Genomic DNA, 16,741 nt, shown 5'->3' with positions numbered 1-16,741 from the left:
GGGAGGCAGAAGTTGCAGTGAGCCGAGATTGCACCACTGCACTCCAGCCTGGGTGACAGAGTGAGACTCCATCTCACCAAAAAAAAAAAAAAAAAAAAGTCTAAAAGAGAAATGGCTAAATCAACAGTGACCTATCTATAATGGAATACCATATAGCAGAGCTTTTAAAATAGTATATAGTTTTACTATATTTAATAATATATTTCAGTGCAAAAATCAAGCATGGAAAGATGCATATAGTGTACATACAATATTTATTTTTATAAATAAATAAATAATAAAACAAACAAAAAATAGGCCAGATATGTTATCTGGGTGCATGTATAAAAGTAAGCTTATGTATGAAAGAAAGCTCTGAATGAAAAAAAGGACCAAACTACCAACACAAGTTATCCGTGGGACAGCTAGGGGCCTAGGGCTGGAGGAGTAAAGGGGTCAAAGGTTACATGTGCCTTGTCTCAATTTATTTAATTTTTTTTTAATGAGTCAGGGTCTTGCTCTGTCTTCCAGGCTAGGGTACAGTGGCGTGATCATAGCTTCCCATAGCCTCGAACTCTTGGGCTCAAGCAATCCTCCCACCTCAGCCTCCTGAGCAGCTGGGACTACAGGCACATGCCACCATGCCCAGCTACTACCGTACCTAGCCTTTTTAAAAATATATACACAGAGGAGGTATTTATATATTATTCAATAAAAATTTGAAAATAGCAGTTGGGGAAAAACAATCTCAGACATATTGACTGTTACCCACAGCTTGCTTTCAGCTATTTGACTTCCAGGCCACAAGCTTTTCCCTGTTTGGTACTGATTTGTTTCAATCACACCTGTCATCCTGACCAGCATCAGTGACACTAACAGCAGCAAACTCACACAGCACTTACAATAAGCTCACATAGGATAAGTGTTTTACATAAAATTAATCCATTTAATTCTCATAACAACCCTATGAAGGAGATACTATTAATAACCCCATTTTACAAATGAAGAAAAGACTGAGGATATGAGGACTAATTAATCTGCTCAAGGTCATATAGCTAGTGAAAACTAAGAATACATCTCTGTCCACACTCATAACCTCTCTGGTATGCTTGCTATAATAGATAGGAGGAGCCTAGGAGCAATGTATGGGTTGCAGGGTGGGGTAGGGTATGTTTGCAGAAACCTTAACTTGAAACTGCTTTTGCACTTGATATTGAGATGAAGAGCCTCAGTTGTCCATACAAAGAAGATAGGAGGAGGTGGGCTGATGGATTCTGAGAAGGCCAACCGTAGTCCTGCTTGGTTGCCACTACTAAGATTCTGGAAGGGCAGCAAGACAAATGAAGGAGACTACGTCTTCATCTCTATCAGAGAATCGAATTGAGAGGCACATCTCTCATCTTGTCCAAATGTAGGAAGGGAGCCAAGGTTCACCCATTTGTGCACATTCATTAGGAAATTAACTCCCAACTCAATATGACTCATAATGGTGCACAGCCATGCTGCCTAACGGCAATGCTAAGGGGGAAGAAACGCATTCAGCTAATGCTTAGCAGAGGCTCTCCTGACCTTGGAAAAGATGGAGCATTGCCGATACATAATTTAATGCCAAGATCTCTCTGGCTGTTCTCAATATGTATCGAAGTGGATTCGGTTCTAAAATACATGAATAAAACATTCTCCTAGGTCTGGCTATCTTGGGATGTGGAGAAGTCATTTGAGGATTCCTTAATCCTTGGACATCAAAATCACTTGGAACTTTGGGAGCTTCAGTAGGATTGACAGGACTCCTGTGACCTAGGGGCAGGAGAGGCTGTCCTCCACAGCCTCTGAATGCAGCCACCATGCATTTTGGGGAGCAGAACATTTAGGCATCCTCTCATCAGGATGTAATCCCACTGCTCTCATCTGTTCAAGGAAGTGATCAAATGAAGCCAAGATGAGGGTAGAGGGAAAAGCCCCCACTGTATGCGTATAAAATAAAATTTTAAAAAAAGGTAAACTCAGCTGGGCATGGTGACATGCACCTGTAGTCCCCGCTCCTCAGGAGGCTGAGGTGGGAGGAACACTTGAGCCCAGGAGATGGAGACTGTAGTAAGCTATGATTGCACCATTGCATATGCCACCTAAAAATCTGTGATGGCTCCCCACTGCTGTCTGGACAATCCAGACTCACTTGGCACTAAAATCCTCAAGGTTCCAGCCCCAGTCCACCCATGTCTTCCTCTCCGTGGTCACGTGAACCTTTCATCTCCCACATTCTTTCCCTCTGAGTTTCTCTTCTCCATTTCACCTAATAATTCCTGCTGGTCTAGTTAGATTCAGAGTGGTTGTCATCTCCACCCTGACTCCCACCCCCACATCCTCCAACCTTCTTGCCCATGCTTCCTGCACTCCTAATGTGTATGACTTCCGACTGAAAGTGGCTGTTTACTTCTCTGCCTCCCTTATTAACCCACATGGCTCTTGGAAGGCAGTAGAGTGCAGCAGTTAAGCACTTGAACTCTGCAGCCACATTATCAGTTCAAATTCCACTGCATCTTGAGCAAAATCACCTGCTGTTCAAAAGACCACTGGGATGGCTAAATAGTAGAAAGTGTAACCAAGGAGCTCAGCTTCAAAATGCATTTTAAAACTTTTTTCTTGGCTAGGCTCAGTGGCTCACACCTGTAATCCTAGCACTTTGGGAGGCCGAGGTGGGTGGATCACAAGGTCAGGAGTTCGAGACCAGCCTGGCCAATGTGGTGAAACCCCGTCTCTACTAAAAATACACAAATTAGCCAGGCGTGGCAGCATGCGCCTGTAGTCCCAGCTACTTGGGAGGCTGAGGCAGAAGAATCACTTGAACCCGGGAGGTGGAGGTTGCAGTGAGCTGAGATCATGCCACTGCACTCCAACCTGGGCAATAGATGGAGACTCTGTCTCAAAAAAAACAAAAAAACAAACAAACAACAAAAAAAAAAAAACAAAAGCAAAACTCAAGATGTAGCCTTGAGAAAAACTGTAGAAACCTTTTTTTCCTTAGTCTTAAAATATACCCTTGAAACCTACTTTGAAGCTCCATTCCCTTCCCTCTTCTACCATATACGCTCTTACTCCATGCACATTTACTTAACTCTGTGCTTGTTAAGAAATTCCAGGGGCTAATTGAAAACAAACCAGGCATGAGGGTGCAGCTACAGAATTCTCCCCCACTTAAAGACTGCCTCAAGATGGATCGACAGCCTGGCCACTGTCAAGATGGCACCAGCCTGTTCTCCAGACCGGCATCAGGCCTAGACACACAGCCCCTGCACCCTGCACAGCCCCTGCATGCCTCCCACATCCAGCTTCCCTTTCTGAAACCCTTGCCCTCAGCCCAGAGTCTTGAAGTGGTTTCTAGAGGGGTGAGCCTGTATGTTTCCCCATGACTAGCTTTGGAAATAAAGTCACTTTCCTTACAATGCACTTTGTCCCTGTTACTGGCTTTGCAAGCAGCGGGCAACAGAGCCTGCGCTTCATTACAAAAGGAGAACCTTACTGGTGACATTGGTTTGCAAACTTTGAAGAGAAAGGAGAACCTTACTAGTGACGTCGGTTTGCAAATTTTGAAGAGACAGTCTCTGGTATGTGTGGAAGGTGCCCTTTCTTTGAAGAGGGGAAGGACGTGTTGGGTTTTATGCCTCACAGAGCCAACATCATACATAGTCAGCAGGTTTGGGGAAAAAATTAACATATTTATGGAGACAAGAGCATACACTATGGGTAAACCTGTATGTAACATACAGCCCATGTTCACTTTGGGGTGGGGTTTATTATTAAAATGAGGTGAAACTTGCCACTTTACATCAAAAGGTGAACTACTGGACAGAGTTTGTGGACAGCCTTAAGCTAGCTGAAACTGGCTTAAGGTTTGCAGTTCTCTATCAAAAAAGAATGTTTAGCAGGCCAGTCCTCTGTCCGCTTAGAGTTATAGTGGTGTGGATGTAAATCAGAGTTAGGAGGGGTCTGATAATCTGCCTGATGGCTCCTACTGTTAGGGAGTTTGGCAAGAGGGTGTTTTTCTCGTAGCTGTAGGAATTTAGGGAGTTGCCAAGCCAGCTCCCTTGAACGCTCAACTCGACCCATAGGTAGCTGTTGTTTCCTGAACCTTAGGGTCCATCTTAGTTGATAAAGAGGCATCTAGGTTGGTTTCTCAGATCACACACCTAATCGCTCTTGAGCCTCACTTTCCCCACCTGAGAAACAAGATGAGATTAGTGCCTACCTCATAAAGTTGTTGTGAGACTTCACAGAGTTAATACCTGGAAAGGGCTTTAAGCCGTGCCTCCGGAAATGAGTGAGCACTCTGGAAGTTATCATTATTTCTCATTGCTTGCTTTTTGATTGTTGCTAAAAACAGAGGCTGTATTTTGTATGTGTCTGTACCCTGTACTCTTGGGGCCTACCAGGTGTGTAAAGAAAGTTTGGTATCTGAATGAAGTAATGGAATGAGAGAAGAAACAAGCTCATTCTGACCATTCCTCCAAGGTTCAGTTCCACTTTGTGCCACCCCCACCCACTCTCCCAGCTGCTGGAGGTTGGAGGTAGGCAGTCCCAGGCTGATCCGACACTCGGCCCAGACGGTGGGCCTCCTGGATTTGGGGAAGCTGCCCATCCCATACCAGAGCTCGGAGCACCCGAACTATCAGGCCAGTGATAAGATGCCCAACTCTCTCGCCTGCAGCTGAAGTGGTCAGGTAAATAAGGGGGCCCCTGAGCTTGAGGTCTCAGCCTGTGCCACAGGGCATCTCTCACTTCCCCAGAGGAAGCTGACAGAACTAAAAGCACGGGGCTAGGTCAGAGGATGCTGCAGAGGGGCTGGTTTAGGGAGGACCCTCTTTCTTCTTTTTCTCCCATCACCACCATTCACCCACTCACTCAGTTATCACTCACTGAGCACCTACTATGTGCACACCTTGTTCCAAGCACAGGCATAGAGGTGATTTAGACAGTCAACATCCTATAGGAGCTCCCACAACAGGAGGGAAGCCGGGCCAAAAAGGAGGCAATTACTACTCAGGGCCTTCAAGAGCACCTACCCCGGCCCAAGGAGGGTAGTGGAAAATCAGGGAAGGCTTCCTGTGAGTGGCGACCACTTTTTCCATTCCTGGTCCTTCTTCTCAGGAGCCCCCATTAAGAAAACAACATTTGAAGGTCGTAGATGTCATTGCAAAGCAGCTCTCAATTCCCATACACTCAGCTGCAATTGTTCTCAGCTAAAGACACCATGGAACCAACGGCAGTAGCAGCTGCATGGCAAACCCTTCCTGTCACTTTAGGATGATGTGCTTTATAAGCAGATTTGGACACGCTTGCCAGATGCCAACAGAGGCACTGGCAGAGGGACTGTGTTCCTGGATCAGCTGTGAGTTGGAGCCACTGACTTTCCTCTCAGAATCCTCCTCCTAGTGCTTATGGCAGGACAAGAAAGCCTGGCCTGACTGCTGGGGAAACTTCTTTTTATTCCCATTAAATGGGCTTTTTACTTCCCCCTCAGGCCCTGTGTTCCAGCCTTCAGACCTGCTTTGCAGTTCCTTGAGTATGCCATGCTCTCTCATGAGCCCCTGACTCTCCTTCTTGTTTTGAGCCTCCTTAATATCCCTTTATCCTTCAAACTTCAGTTCAGGGGTCACCTCCTTCAGGAAGTCTTCCTTGACTTCCTTCTCTAAGGTTCATTAAAAGTAACTCTTGCTTCCTGGGCTATCGAACTTATCACAGTACATATCAGCAGTTTACTTGTGGCTTACTCCTAATTGGAACTGTGACCCTTGAGTGGACAGGGACTTTTATTTCTACAGCCCCAATACCTAGCAGGAAATCCAGCCAACTATAAGTGCTCAATACATGTCTGTGGTTGGAATAAATGAGCAAATGAACAGAATGTTTGGAGGCCATTCAAAAGATCAGGAGGGAGAGGAGGTCCTCATAGTTCCCAAATGCTATCCAAGTAGCAGAGTGGTGAGGCCCATGGACCCTGGAGCCAGACTGCCTGGGTCTAAATTCAGGTTCTGTCATTTACTAGCTGTGCAACTCTGGACAAGTTACCTACCCTACTGAAAACCCTCAGTTTCTTCATCTGAAAAAAATGGGGATAATAAAACTGCATGCCCCATAGAGTTATTACGAGAATTAAATGAGACAATGCCTGTAAAACACTTAGCAGCAAGCCTGGTGTACAACGAGCTCTGATTAAGAGTTACTTATAATGTTATTATCAGTGGGTTGTCCCACCTCAAATAATTGGCTCATTTTCTCCTTAACTCGATAGCATTCAAATCCCAACCAATTTTTACTTCTCTTCCCTTTTGAGGAAACATTTTTGTAATTGTGCATTTGAGTTAGCTGATGGTGTGTGGGTTGGATACTTTCGGATGGGGGAAGAGACATTAAGTCTCACACTGGGATTTAAGGGAGAATTTTGCAAATGCAGGGATAAAACGACAACTAAGCTGAAAGTGAACCAGCATGACTGTGCTCCCTAGTCCATCGGAAGTAGGTTAAATGAGTGTCCTAAATCTCTCAGCCTGGTAATAACACCGCGTAAGCACGAGCCTTCTCTCCACCTGCGTGTCCCTCGGTCCCCCGGGGGTGGTAACAACAGCACACAAGCACAGCCATTGGTCACAACCTTCTCCCAAACAGAAAGTGACAAACTTGCATCTAAAAATGAAACCAAGCTTCTGGGGAGAGAGAAAGGGAAGAGAGAGGATGGCTGGGGGAAGAAAGCCTCTTTACAGAGGAAAGAGAGGTTACTTGTTGCCATAGTCAATTTTGGACGTGACTTTCTGCTTCAGTTCCTTCAGCTCGTCCTTGGGCAAGGTTCCTGAGAGAAGCTGGGACCTCCACTCCATCAGATCGTACATCATGGACTGCACCTGCAGAAAACGCTCCTTTTTGCTGGCCTAGGAGACAAGAAACAACCCATAATCGCCTGCGTTAAGGGGCCTGACCATCTATTTGGCAGGCTGTGCCAAAGTCAGGCGAGTGTGGTCAAGGGCCGTGGCCTGAGGCTCTCTCCCAGCCCTACCCACTACAAAGTGATTAGGTGGGGGTCCTAGTCGTTGAAATATTTATTCCCCGTGGGCCACAGGGATTTCCCAAAAGCAAAAATAAAAATCTCAATCACTTCTTGGTTAAGGAATGAGTGATTTCTGACTTTATCCAAAAAGATATTTATTGAACAGGAATGCTACGAACATCTGCCCTAATGGAGGTCCCAAAGCTCAGGCCCTTTGAGGCTGGGAGCCAGGGCCATTTCTCTGATGATAAAGGACTGCTTCTAGGGCAGCATTCCCCAAAGTGTGGCATGTGTACCACCTATGGAAAGCAAGATGGCTCTTCGTGGTACAAAGATACAAGGTCAAACAACATGGACCCCTAGGGTGATTCTCTTCCACTCCGTTTCCTTCCTTCTGTGTAAGGGAAAGAGAAAGCTGCAGTTTTATAGTAATATGTCTCTAACACCTCCCACACATTGTTAATGTCTTTTTTAACAAAGAGAGAGTAAAGGTCTTGGACTCAGAGCTTTTGACGGGTACAATAGCAAGTATGTTCCAGAGGCTGAGGCGGGAGGATCGCTTGAGCCCAGGAGTTTAGAACTCCAGTGAGCTATGATGGCCCCACTGCACTCCGGCCTGGGTGACAGAGCGAGACCCTGTCTCCGAAATTTTTTTTAATAAAAATAATGTTATCTTGTTTTCATTGTATTTAGTTGAATAACGTTCTTCTAATTGTGCCAAGTACTTTTGTCTTTCCATTTGGGGAAGTGAGGGTGGTATAATTAAAAATATATATATATACACACATATATATACACACACACACACATATATATACACACACATATACTTTGTCCTTGGTTCTTGAAGCAGTGCTCCTAAAACTCTTGCAATATCCAGAGTGATAAGAATATATTTTCTTATTCCTAACAATAGCCTTTCAATGATACCTGAGTTTATGCTAATGAGGTGACTCTAGGAGGGCCCCCTAGATAGCTTCAGGATGAGGGGCTGGTTGCAGAGGAACCAACCAGGAACCAAACCCCCAACCACATGACTACAGGGCTAGAACTTAACAGCCCCATTCCCCTCCACCTGCCCCACCCCAGCCTCTGGGAGGGAAGGGGGACTGAAGATTGAGCTCAAGCACCAATAGCCAATAATTTAATCAATTATGCCTGTGTAATGAAACTCTGATTAAAACTCTTGGTGAATAATGTTTGAGTGGCTTCCCAGAAGGTGAACACATCAATGTGCTGGGAGGGTGGTGCGTCGAGAGAGGACATGGAAGCTCTGTGCCCCTCTAAGCCTTGCCCTCTGTCTGTCTTCCACGAGGCTGTTCTTGAATTACACCATTTATAATAAAACCGTAATCATATGTATAGCACTTTCCTGAGTTCTCTGAGTTGTTCTAACAAATTATGAAACCTGAAGTGGGAAAAGGGAGTGCCCAGGCAGGGAGGGGTAGTGAGAATCCCTGAATTTATAGCCAAGTCCAACAGAACTTCAGGTAGCCTGGGCACCCAGGACTTGTGACTGGCATCTAAAGTGAGGGCTATCTTGTGGGATTGAGGCTTTAAACAATGGAGTCTGGCACTAACCCTGGGTAGTCAGAGTTGAACTGAATTGTGGGGCATCTAGTTGGAGATGGGGAATCGAGAACTGCTGGAATGATGCAGCATGCTATCTCATTCTTTATGTCTATAGATTCAAGCTTACTGAAAAGAGATCCAATGCAGGTGTTAAGTAAATGTTACACAGGTTGTATGCAGATATGGCAAGAATCAGGAATGTGATACCGAAGTACTAGATGTTTAAGGACCTCCTGACTAGAGCAAATGGACTTACTATTCAAAGATTTCCTAAGGGAAAATGCCAAGCTTCAATGGTACATGTCATTGTGATGTTTTAAAACGGCTAATGGGCTGGGCACAGTGGCTCATGCCTGTAATCTCAGCACTTTGGGAGGCCGAGGTGGGTGGAACACCTGAGGTCAGGAATTCAAGGCCAGCCTGACCAACATGGTGAAACCCTATCTCTACTAAAAATACTCCATCTTAAAAAAAAAAAAGAAAAGGAAAAAAGAAAAAAGGTTGAGAGTAGTGGAGATGAACAAAAAATTGCTTTAGCCAAAGGATGCTATTTGCCCCCTAAACTTTTCTAAAGCAAATAAAATTGAGTGTGCCAATTATGTCTTCATAACGGACATTATGAAATGTCCACATGGGAGTCAACATTTAAGACCATGAAAGGTAAGTCTACAAATCCTGTGCATTCACCAGCATGTGTGCACGTAATAAGCATGCAGTAAGCCTTGGTTGACATTTTCACTCTCAGCTTAATGGTTTGCTTAGCTAATTGCTTTCATTAGGAGCTTGAGAGCATCAAAGGAGGATTTAAAATTAGATTTGCTTCCAAACAGGGAAAAAAAATGCAAAAATATGTTCTTTGTTTTTCCAGAGTCAAAACTTCTTCATAGATCTGAGGACAATAGCCATTGGTTAATTAAAGTATTAAGAACAGTATTTCTCAAGGTGTTATCAGCAGACTAGCAAATCAAATCCGAGTTTACTAAAAATGCAGATTATTAAACCCCTTGGGAGGAAGCTTTATTTTTAACAGTTCTCAAGGTGATTCTTATGCATGCTCAACTTTGACAACTTCTGTACTAAACACCTAAGGTTCACAGCAGACACCACTGATTATGGTTCTGTCACTAGCTAGCTCTGTGACTTTGAGAAAGTCCCCGATCCTCTCTAGGCCTTGATGTCCTCATACGTTAACAGTGTGCGCTCTGCTATGTCACCAAAGCCACCTCCACCTGCCTGACTCAATGCTAAACTGAAAACTGGAACCAAACTGAAGACTGCAAGAAGCTTCCATCTCAGGGAGCAATTCTGAGTCTCACCACATAGAGTTGTTTCCAGATGCTTCCCCATTCCCAAAGTGTCGTTGTCACTTCTTGTGCCAGAGGAATTTCTGCAGGAATGATGTTCTCAGTATTTCTATTTAAGGTGGGAGAAAAAGTGGTGTGAAATTGAGACCCAGGTGCTGACCAGATAAAACACGAACAAATTTGCATTAAGCTGCAGCTGCGAACAGGGCCCTTCCTGACATTAGACTAAAACGCCTCCAACAGCCACACCAATTACGTTATGCAAATACAAGGGACTTGCTTTGTTATGTCCTCCTTTGCTAGGGTGGGCTCATTATTTAGGATTAATCTACTTTAATACAGTTCTAAGGTAGCCGCCAGCAAAAAGTTTGATTCCCCAAACTAATACCCCCTCAGAGTCAGATCTGAACATGAATCAACTTGCATTAGATCTCCCATTGAGGGAGAGAAAGGAGATCCACAAATACACACAGGCACGAGGAAGATTAGCTGAGCACCCCTCAGATCTGCCAAGTCAGATTCTCAAAATAAACAGGACAGAGACATCCATAAGCCACTGGAGGGTCAAGTGTGGTGAAGAATGGCAAATACCTTCTTTTCTCAACTGTCACTTCCTTGATGTGGATAAATGACTTAGGAAAAATGCCCTGTTGGAAACAAAACAAAATGAAATAAAAAGATATATCACCGCAGAAATGAATGACCCTAGGTCTTTATAATTTTTTTTCAAAAGCTACTGGCTTATAAAATCCTCAGACTTTAAAGGAATAAACCCAGAGCCAGATAGAGCAGGGGCTGGATTCCAAATCTACTTATTTAGATCTGGCTTTCCCTCCAGTTCTCCATCAGTTGCTCCAGATCCCACAATAACCCTAGGTCTCACCATAGCCCTAGATCCCAAGGGATGCTCCAACCCATTATGGCCACTCATCCTACAGGTGGGCTATAAGACAGTATCGTTTGAAAGACAACCAAAACCACTCACTGACTTTAAGCGAGACCAGGAGCTCTGCTTCTCCCGTCACCTGCCCAATTCCGGAAAGCAGTCACCCTTCACGGTCAGGAACAACCGGAAGGTCAGAAATAACTGGTCCTGAAGCAACAACGTTCCTAGGTGCATTTGGGCTAGTTTGATTTGAGACCTATTCTGCCTGCATTTATTCCATTGTTCTTTGAGAGAGCAGAGTAGGGGCATCCCTCCCAACACAGCATGTCAGGGAAGAAGGAAGAAGCTTCTATCATTTCCTTGCTCCATACATTTGGCTCAGTTAACAAGGTAAGTTTATCAATTACTTGGAAATCCCTTCCTTCATAAATGCAACCAATGTACATACTGGGGACACCTGGTCACTGTGCTAGATGCTGTGAGAGAAAATGAGGCAAGCAAAGCAAGCATCTGCTCGCATGGAGACGACAGTGAAACATGAGGTTAGAACAAGAGAACCCCTCGAAGGTAGAAACCAGGCCTGTCCTTTCTGTGTTGACCTGGATATACGGATGATGAGATGACTGAATGTCGCAAACAACTCTAAAGGAAGGCAGTAGAATAAATTTCAAATTTATCAAGGCACAACCCCCCAGAGACTCGAGGAAGGGATAAATCAAGTGAGTGGCATATAGGGAAATGTTGCAGGGAGAAGATGGCAGCAGAGATGAACCTTAAAGAGTGAGGGAAACGGGAGGGAGCTGAGGCACAGCAAGTGCCAAGGCACAGAGGTCAGAGAGCACAGGGCACAGGAGGGAGGGTTGGGTTCCCTTTGCTGAGGAACAATGGTGGGAGAGACCTGCTCAGATGGGATAGTAGGGCCATATGAAGACATCTAGTACTGACCCAAATAAAAATCAGGTGACCTTACCTGTAACATTTTGTGCTTTATGAGGTATCCCCTATACCAGTCTGCAAAGAGAAAACAAAGAAACAGGTCCCTCATTTATTACAAGTTTGTTGTTTTTCTGTTTTGTTTTGTTTTTAACTAGTAAAACTACTGCAAATTGCTTTAGACCTTGGGTAGAGATCAAACTCTGGAAGCTCATAATCTTTGAAATCTGTTGAATTGGTTGCCACATCTCAAAATAACATCTAAAAGTAAACTTCATATAAAGGTGCTCCTGATTTTGAAAAATCAGGAGCTCTAGTTGTGCTGGCCAGTGCTCCCAACCAGCTGGGAGGAGAAGAGCAGCAGGGCCCACCAGACAGAGCATCTGCCTCCAGTCCGCCAGCCCCAATGCAGTCCCTCCCTCGTGTCCACTGACTTCCTGGGCCCTGTGATCATCTGCATGTTTTCAATTCCTGCTTTCAGGACATAGAAATGCTCCTGGATTTGGGCAAACATCCTAAAATAACACTGACAGTTCTAACAGCAGCAAATGGTGTCTAAAATGTGATTTACAAAAGTTAGTCATTACAAAACAGGTAAGTTTAGGGACAGATAAAGGGACAGGGAATTAGGGACAGATAAAGGGACAGGGATTTTAAAAGATCTTGCCTTTGCGGGAATATTAAAAAATGTTTCAATGAACAGAAATCCAAATTACACACAGTCAGACAAAATATGCCCGGGTGCAGCAAGTCCTGATGACCGTAATGAGTCCACTGGCCTTTGAAATGATTTGAACACAGCCAAGGAGTGGCATTTGTCATCTCTGTAAATAAAACGCGTCTGTTGGGAGCCTCATTAGCAGACCCTCATTACTGGGCTGACAGATTGTTGATGAAATATGTTCCCAACAGACATACAAGCAAGCCCCAAAACAAACAACTTAAAATGCAAAGTCACCCTTCATAGTCATGAGTCAGCCTGACGGCCAGGTCCTAAAGGAAACTCTGAAGCAACAGGCGGCCATGAGTGACAGAAAGTGAGAGGAAGGAGAAAAAGAGAAAGGAAGGAGAGAGGAAAAACAGAAAGGAAGAAAGGGAGGTTAGAAAGAGAATCTCAGGTGGGAAATAAAAATACCATTCTAAGCACTCTTTGCATATTAAGCCCTTCAATATTCGTAACAACCGTATGAGGTATGAACTGTTATTATCCTTTTTTACAAATGAGTGGCCTACCTGAGGCACAGAGAAGTTAAGTGACTTTCCAAGGATCACACAGCTAGTAGAGGTTGCTGTGTCAGGTTTTGAACATAAGCAACGATCACGCTATGCTTCCTATATTATGAGGGAATGATTTGATGGTTACCTAATATTAATATTTCCAGCTTCTCAGTGTCTGAATCTCCAAAACTAAATCTCCACTAAGTTACTTTCCACCTGAATACTTTCAGTGATGGAAGATGTTCTACTTCATGAAGCATCACATTCTATTTTCAGTAGCCTATAATTATTTGTCAACAACTATTGAAAAATAATCCATAATTAACAATACTGCTTATACTTTCTAAGTGCTTCCGATGTGCTGGTAACTCTGTTGACATTTTTTGTTTTGTTTTGTCAAATTATAAATTAATCTTTACAACAATCCTGTTAAGTAGGTACTATTCCTGCTTCAGTTCTGCAAATGAAAATAGACAGGCACAGAGATTAAGCAGCTTGCTGATGGTCACACAGTTAGTGGGTGATGCAGCTGAGATTTACACTCAAGCAACACCCTGCTGCACTGTGATACAACAGCCTCCTTCATTTGCCCCTTTTCACCAACTAGATAGAAATGCAATTTTGTTATATTATTATTACCTGTCTTTCACTGGTCAACTGCAACATGCAAAGCTGTATGCTAAATGTTGTACAGGCATTCTCTCGTTTAATTCTCAGAGCAACACTGTGAGCTAAGTATTATCATTCCCATTTTATAGATGAGAAAACTGATATTCAAGTAAATTGATGGGCTGGGCCAAGATCAGACAACCGAGGTTCAAACTCAAGCTTATATGACTTTGAAGCCAATCCTTAAAGCTGGTTGGTCACATTGTCTCCCATGTGATGGGGTGAGAGTGCAAATACAGATAAAGTCATCTGGTAGCAGTGACTTGAACCCACATGATGGCCAAGTCCACTAAAATCCACCAAAAAATAGAAAAACAATCAAGGGACTAATAGATGGTCCCTATACAAAGCTCATGTCCACATCTGCATCTCTGTGACAGGGACTCCATTAGGGTGCCTAGTCTTCCTGGATCCAAGGAGTTTGCCTGCTCTGAACCTCAAAACTCGCTTATGTGTATACATCTTATAGGTTTCCTAATTCTCAGAGTTGTAGCTCACTCCTGACAACAGGATTCTGCTGACACTTACACCCAATATTCTTATTCTGGCTCCCAGGTTCAAGTTCAATCAACATTAATTGTGCACCAACTATATATATTGCACTGGGCTACATGCTTTCAGGAACAAATCCCCAGGGATTCATTGCAAGAAGGCTTTATCTCCACTTGCCGGATGGTGACACTGAGATCAAATAAGTGGGGAAGAAATTCCAACACATTATTCAGCAGAAAAGCAGCCAAACCAGAATCCAAACCCATGCCTAGTGCATCACCTGCATCAGGACTATCCTTATGACTTTTTTCTGGCATTTTCACTTCTGCTAGGTCATTTATCTCCGACCACTGATGTTGGTTCCCTAATATGGTCACCAATCAGCTACATCTGTCTATGCTCCAAGACATGACTGGGCAGATAACAACAGTTGGTACAAAAGAGAAAAATTGCTGGACAATGGACACCATGATCAAAAGCAGGCTCAGTGTAACATGGCATTTACCATGTCCCAGAATCCGCTCCTGAGTTCAACACTCTTTTGAATTCAATAATAACAAGGGTTTTTTGCTAACCCTTTCCATGAAATAACCACTTTCTTTAACATAAAATTCACCATGCGCATTGCTATGGCCTGAATGTGTCCTTCCAAAATTCATATGTTGCAATTCTGACACCTGATGTGATGGCATTAGGAGGTGGGGTCCTTAGGTCATGAGAATGGAGCTTTTATGAATGGGATTCGTGCCCTTACAAAAGAGTTTGCTCCCTCTCTCTTTGCTCTCTGCCATGTGAGGCTATGACAAGAACTCAGCCATCTACAAACCAAGAGGCAGCCCTCACCAGAAACCAGATCTGTTAGTGCCTAGATCTTCAACTTTCCAGTCTCCGTAAGTATTAGAAATTAATTTCTGTTGTTTAAGCAGTTTATGATATATAGCAGCCCGAACTGACTAGACATGCATTCTGGAGGAAGATGAGAAAAGGAAATATTTGTACAATTCTTTTGGAAAATTGTAAAGTGCCAGTTATTCAGATAATCCTCTCTTTTCACATCTCAAATACCAATATCAAATCTATCTAAATTCTCAAATCCTGTAAGAGTCAGGGGAGGCAGGAGATTTAAAATATCCCACACCATCAAAAAAGAATCTGAGGTCTGGAGATCCAGTCCTCCCTATGCCATTGCCAAGCCACAGAGCCTTTGGTCGTGTCACTTAAACCTCAGTGTTTTCATCTGTAGAGTGAGGGAAATAACACCTAGCCCCAGAGGAGTGCTACAAACACTATTTGTTAGACAAGGTTAGAAAGTATATGCATCTGGCAAAAGTACAAAAACTTGGATGGAAAGAAAACATACTGATTTCAGGATAAGTGTTACCTACATATGGACAAAAGAAAAAAGAATAGAGGAGGGGTAAAAAGGGATTTCAATTTCATTCGAAATTTTTGTTTCTTAAAAACAAATGTCTGAAGAAAGTATATACATATGTGTGTGTATATACATATAAACATGTGTATATACATATAAACACACATATATAAGTTCTCTCGCTACCATATTTATATGTAAACATATATAAATATGTTGATATTCATCTGAGTGATGAGTACTTAGGAGTGCTTTTTCTTTCTTGTGTGTTGAAATATATAATAATATTGAGATCAAATGGAAGCTAGTACCTATCACTGGTTGATATGATTTGGCTTTGTGTCCCCACCCAAATCTCATATCAAATTGTAATCCCCTTGTGTCAGAGGAGGGACCTGGTAGGAGGTGATTGGATCATAGGGATGATTTCCCTCATGCTGTTCTGATGACAGCGAGTTCTCAAGAGATCTGATGGTTTCAAAGTGTGGCACTTCCCCCTTGCTCTTTCTCTTTCCTGCTGCCGTGTAAGATGTACCTGCTTCCCCTTCACCTTCCACCATGATTGTAAGTTTCCTGTGGCCTCCTTAGCCATGCAGAACTGCAAGTTAATTAAACCTCTTTTCTTCATAAATTACCCACTCTCGGGTAGTTCTTTATAACTGTGTGAAAACAGAATAATACAGAAACTTGGTACTGACAGAACTGGGGGACTGCCATAAAATACCTGAAAATCTGGAATCAATTTTAGAACTGGGTAACAGGCAGAGGTTGGAACAGTTTGAAGGGCTCAGAAAAAGATAGGAAGATGTGGGAAAGTCTGGAACTTCCTAGAGACTTGTTGAATGGTTTTGACCAAAATACTGATAGTGATATGGACAATGAAATCCAGGCTGAGGTGGTCTCAGATGGAAATGAGGAACTTCTTAGGAACTGGAGCAAAGGTCACTCTTGCTATGCTTTGGCAAAAGACTGCGGCACTTTGCCCCTGTCCTAGAGATCTGTAGAAATCTGAATTTAAGAGAGATGATTTAGGGTATCTGGCAGAAGAAATTTTTAAGCATCATAGCATTCAGGATCTGACCTGGCTGTTTCTAAAAGTATATAATCATATGCACTCACAAAGAGATGGTCTGAAATTGGAAATTTTGTTTAAAAGGGAAGCAGAGAGTAAAATTTTGGAAAATTTGCAGCCTGACCATGTGATAGAAAAGAAAAACCCATTTTCTGTGGAGAAATTCAAGGAAGCTGCAGAAATTTACATAAGTAACAAGGAGCTG

General features: G+C 43.3%; 1 protein-coding gene across 1 annotated transcript in view; it reads right to left on the bottom strand.

Annotated features, from left to right (window-relative positions):
- DOCK2 (dedicator of cytokinesis 2) overlaps positions 1–16,741 on the bottom strand; it is a 435,458-nt gene that overhangs the window by 392,147 nt on the left and 26,570 nt on the right. Inside the window, exons 3-6 of the mRNA XM_025388691.1 lie at positions 11,751–11,791; positions 10,486–10,541; positions 9,907–10,003; positions 6,754–6,902 (exon numbers count right to left, since the gene is read on the bottom strand). Of these exons, the coding sequence (XP_025244476.1) occupies positions 6,754–6,902; positions 9,907–10,003; positions 10,486–10,541; positions 11,751–11,791 (343 nt within the window). The remainder of the gene's footprint in view (positions 1–6,753; positions 6,903–9,906; positions 10,004–10,485; positions 10,542–11,750; positions 11,792–16,741) is intronic.

The sequence above is a fragment of the Theropithecus gelada genome, chromosome 6, assembly GCF_003255815.1.
Source record: "Theropithecus gelada isolate Dixy chromosome 6, Tgel_1.0, whole genome shotgun sequence".
NCBI classification, from domain to species: domain Eukaryota; kingdom Metazoa; phylum Chordata; class Mammalia; order Primates; family Cercopithecidae; genus Theropithecus; species Theropithecus gelada.
This window is presented reverse-complemented; position numbering and strand designations above follow the sequence as displayed.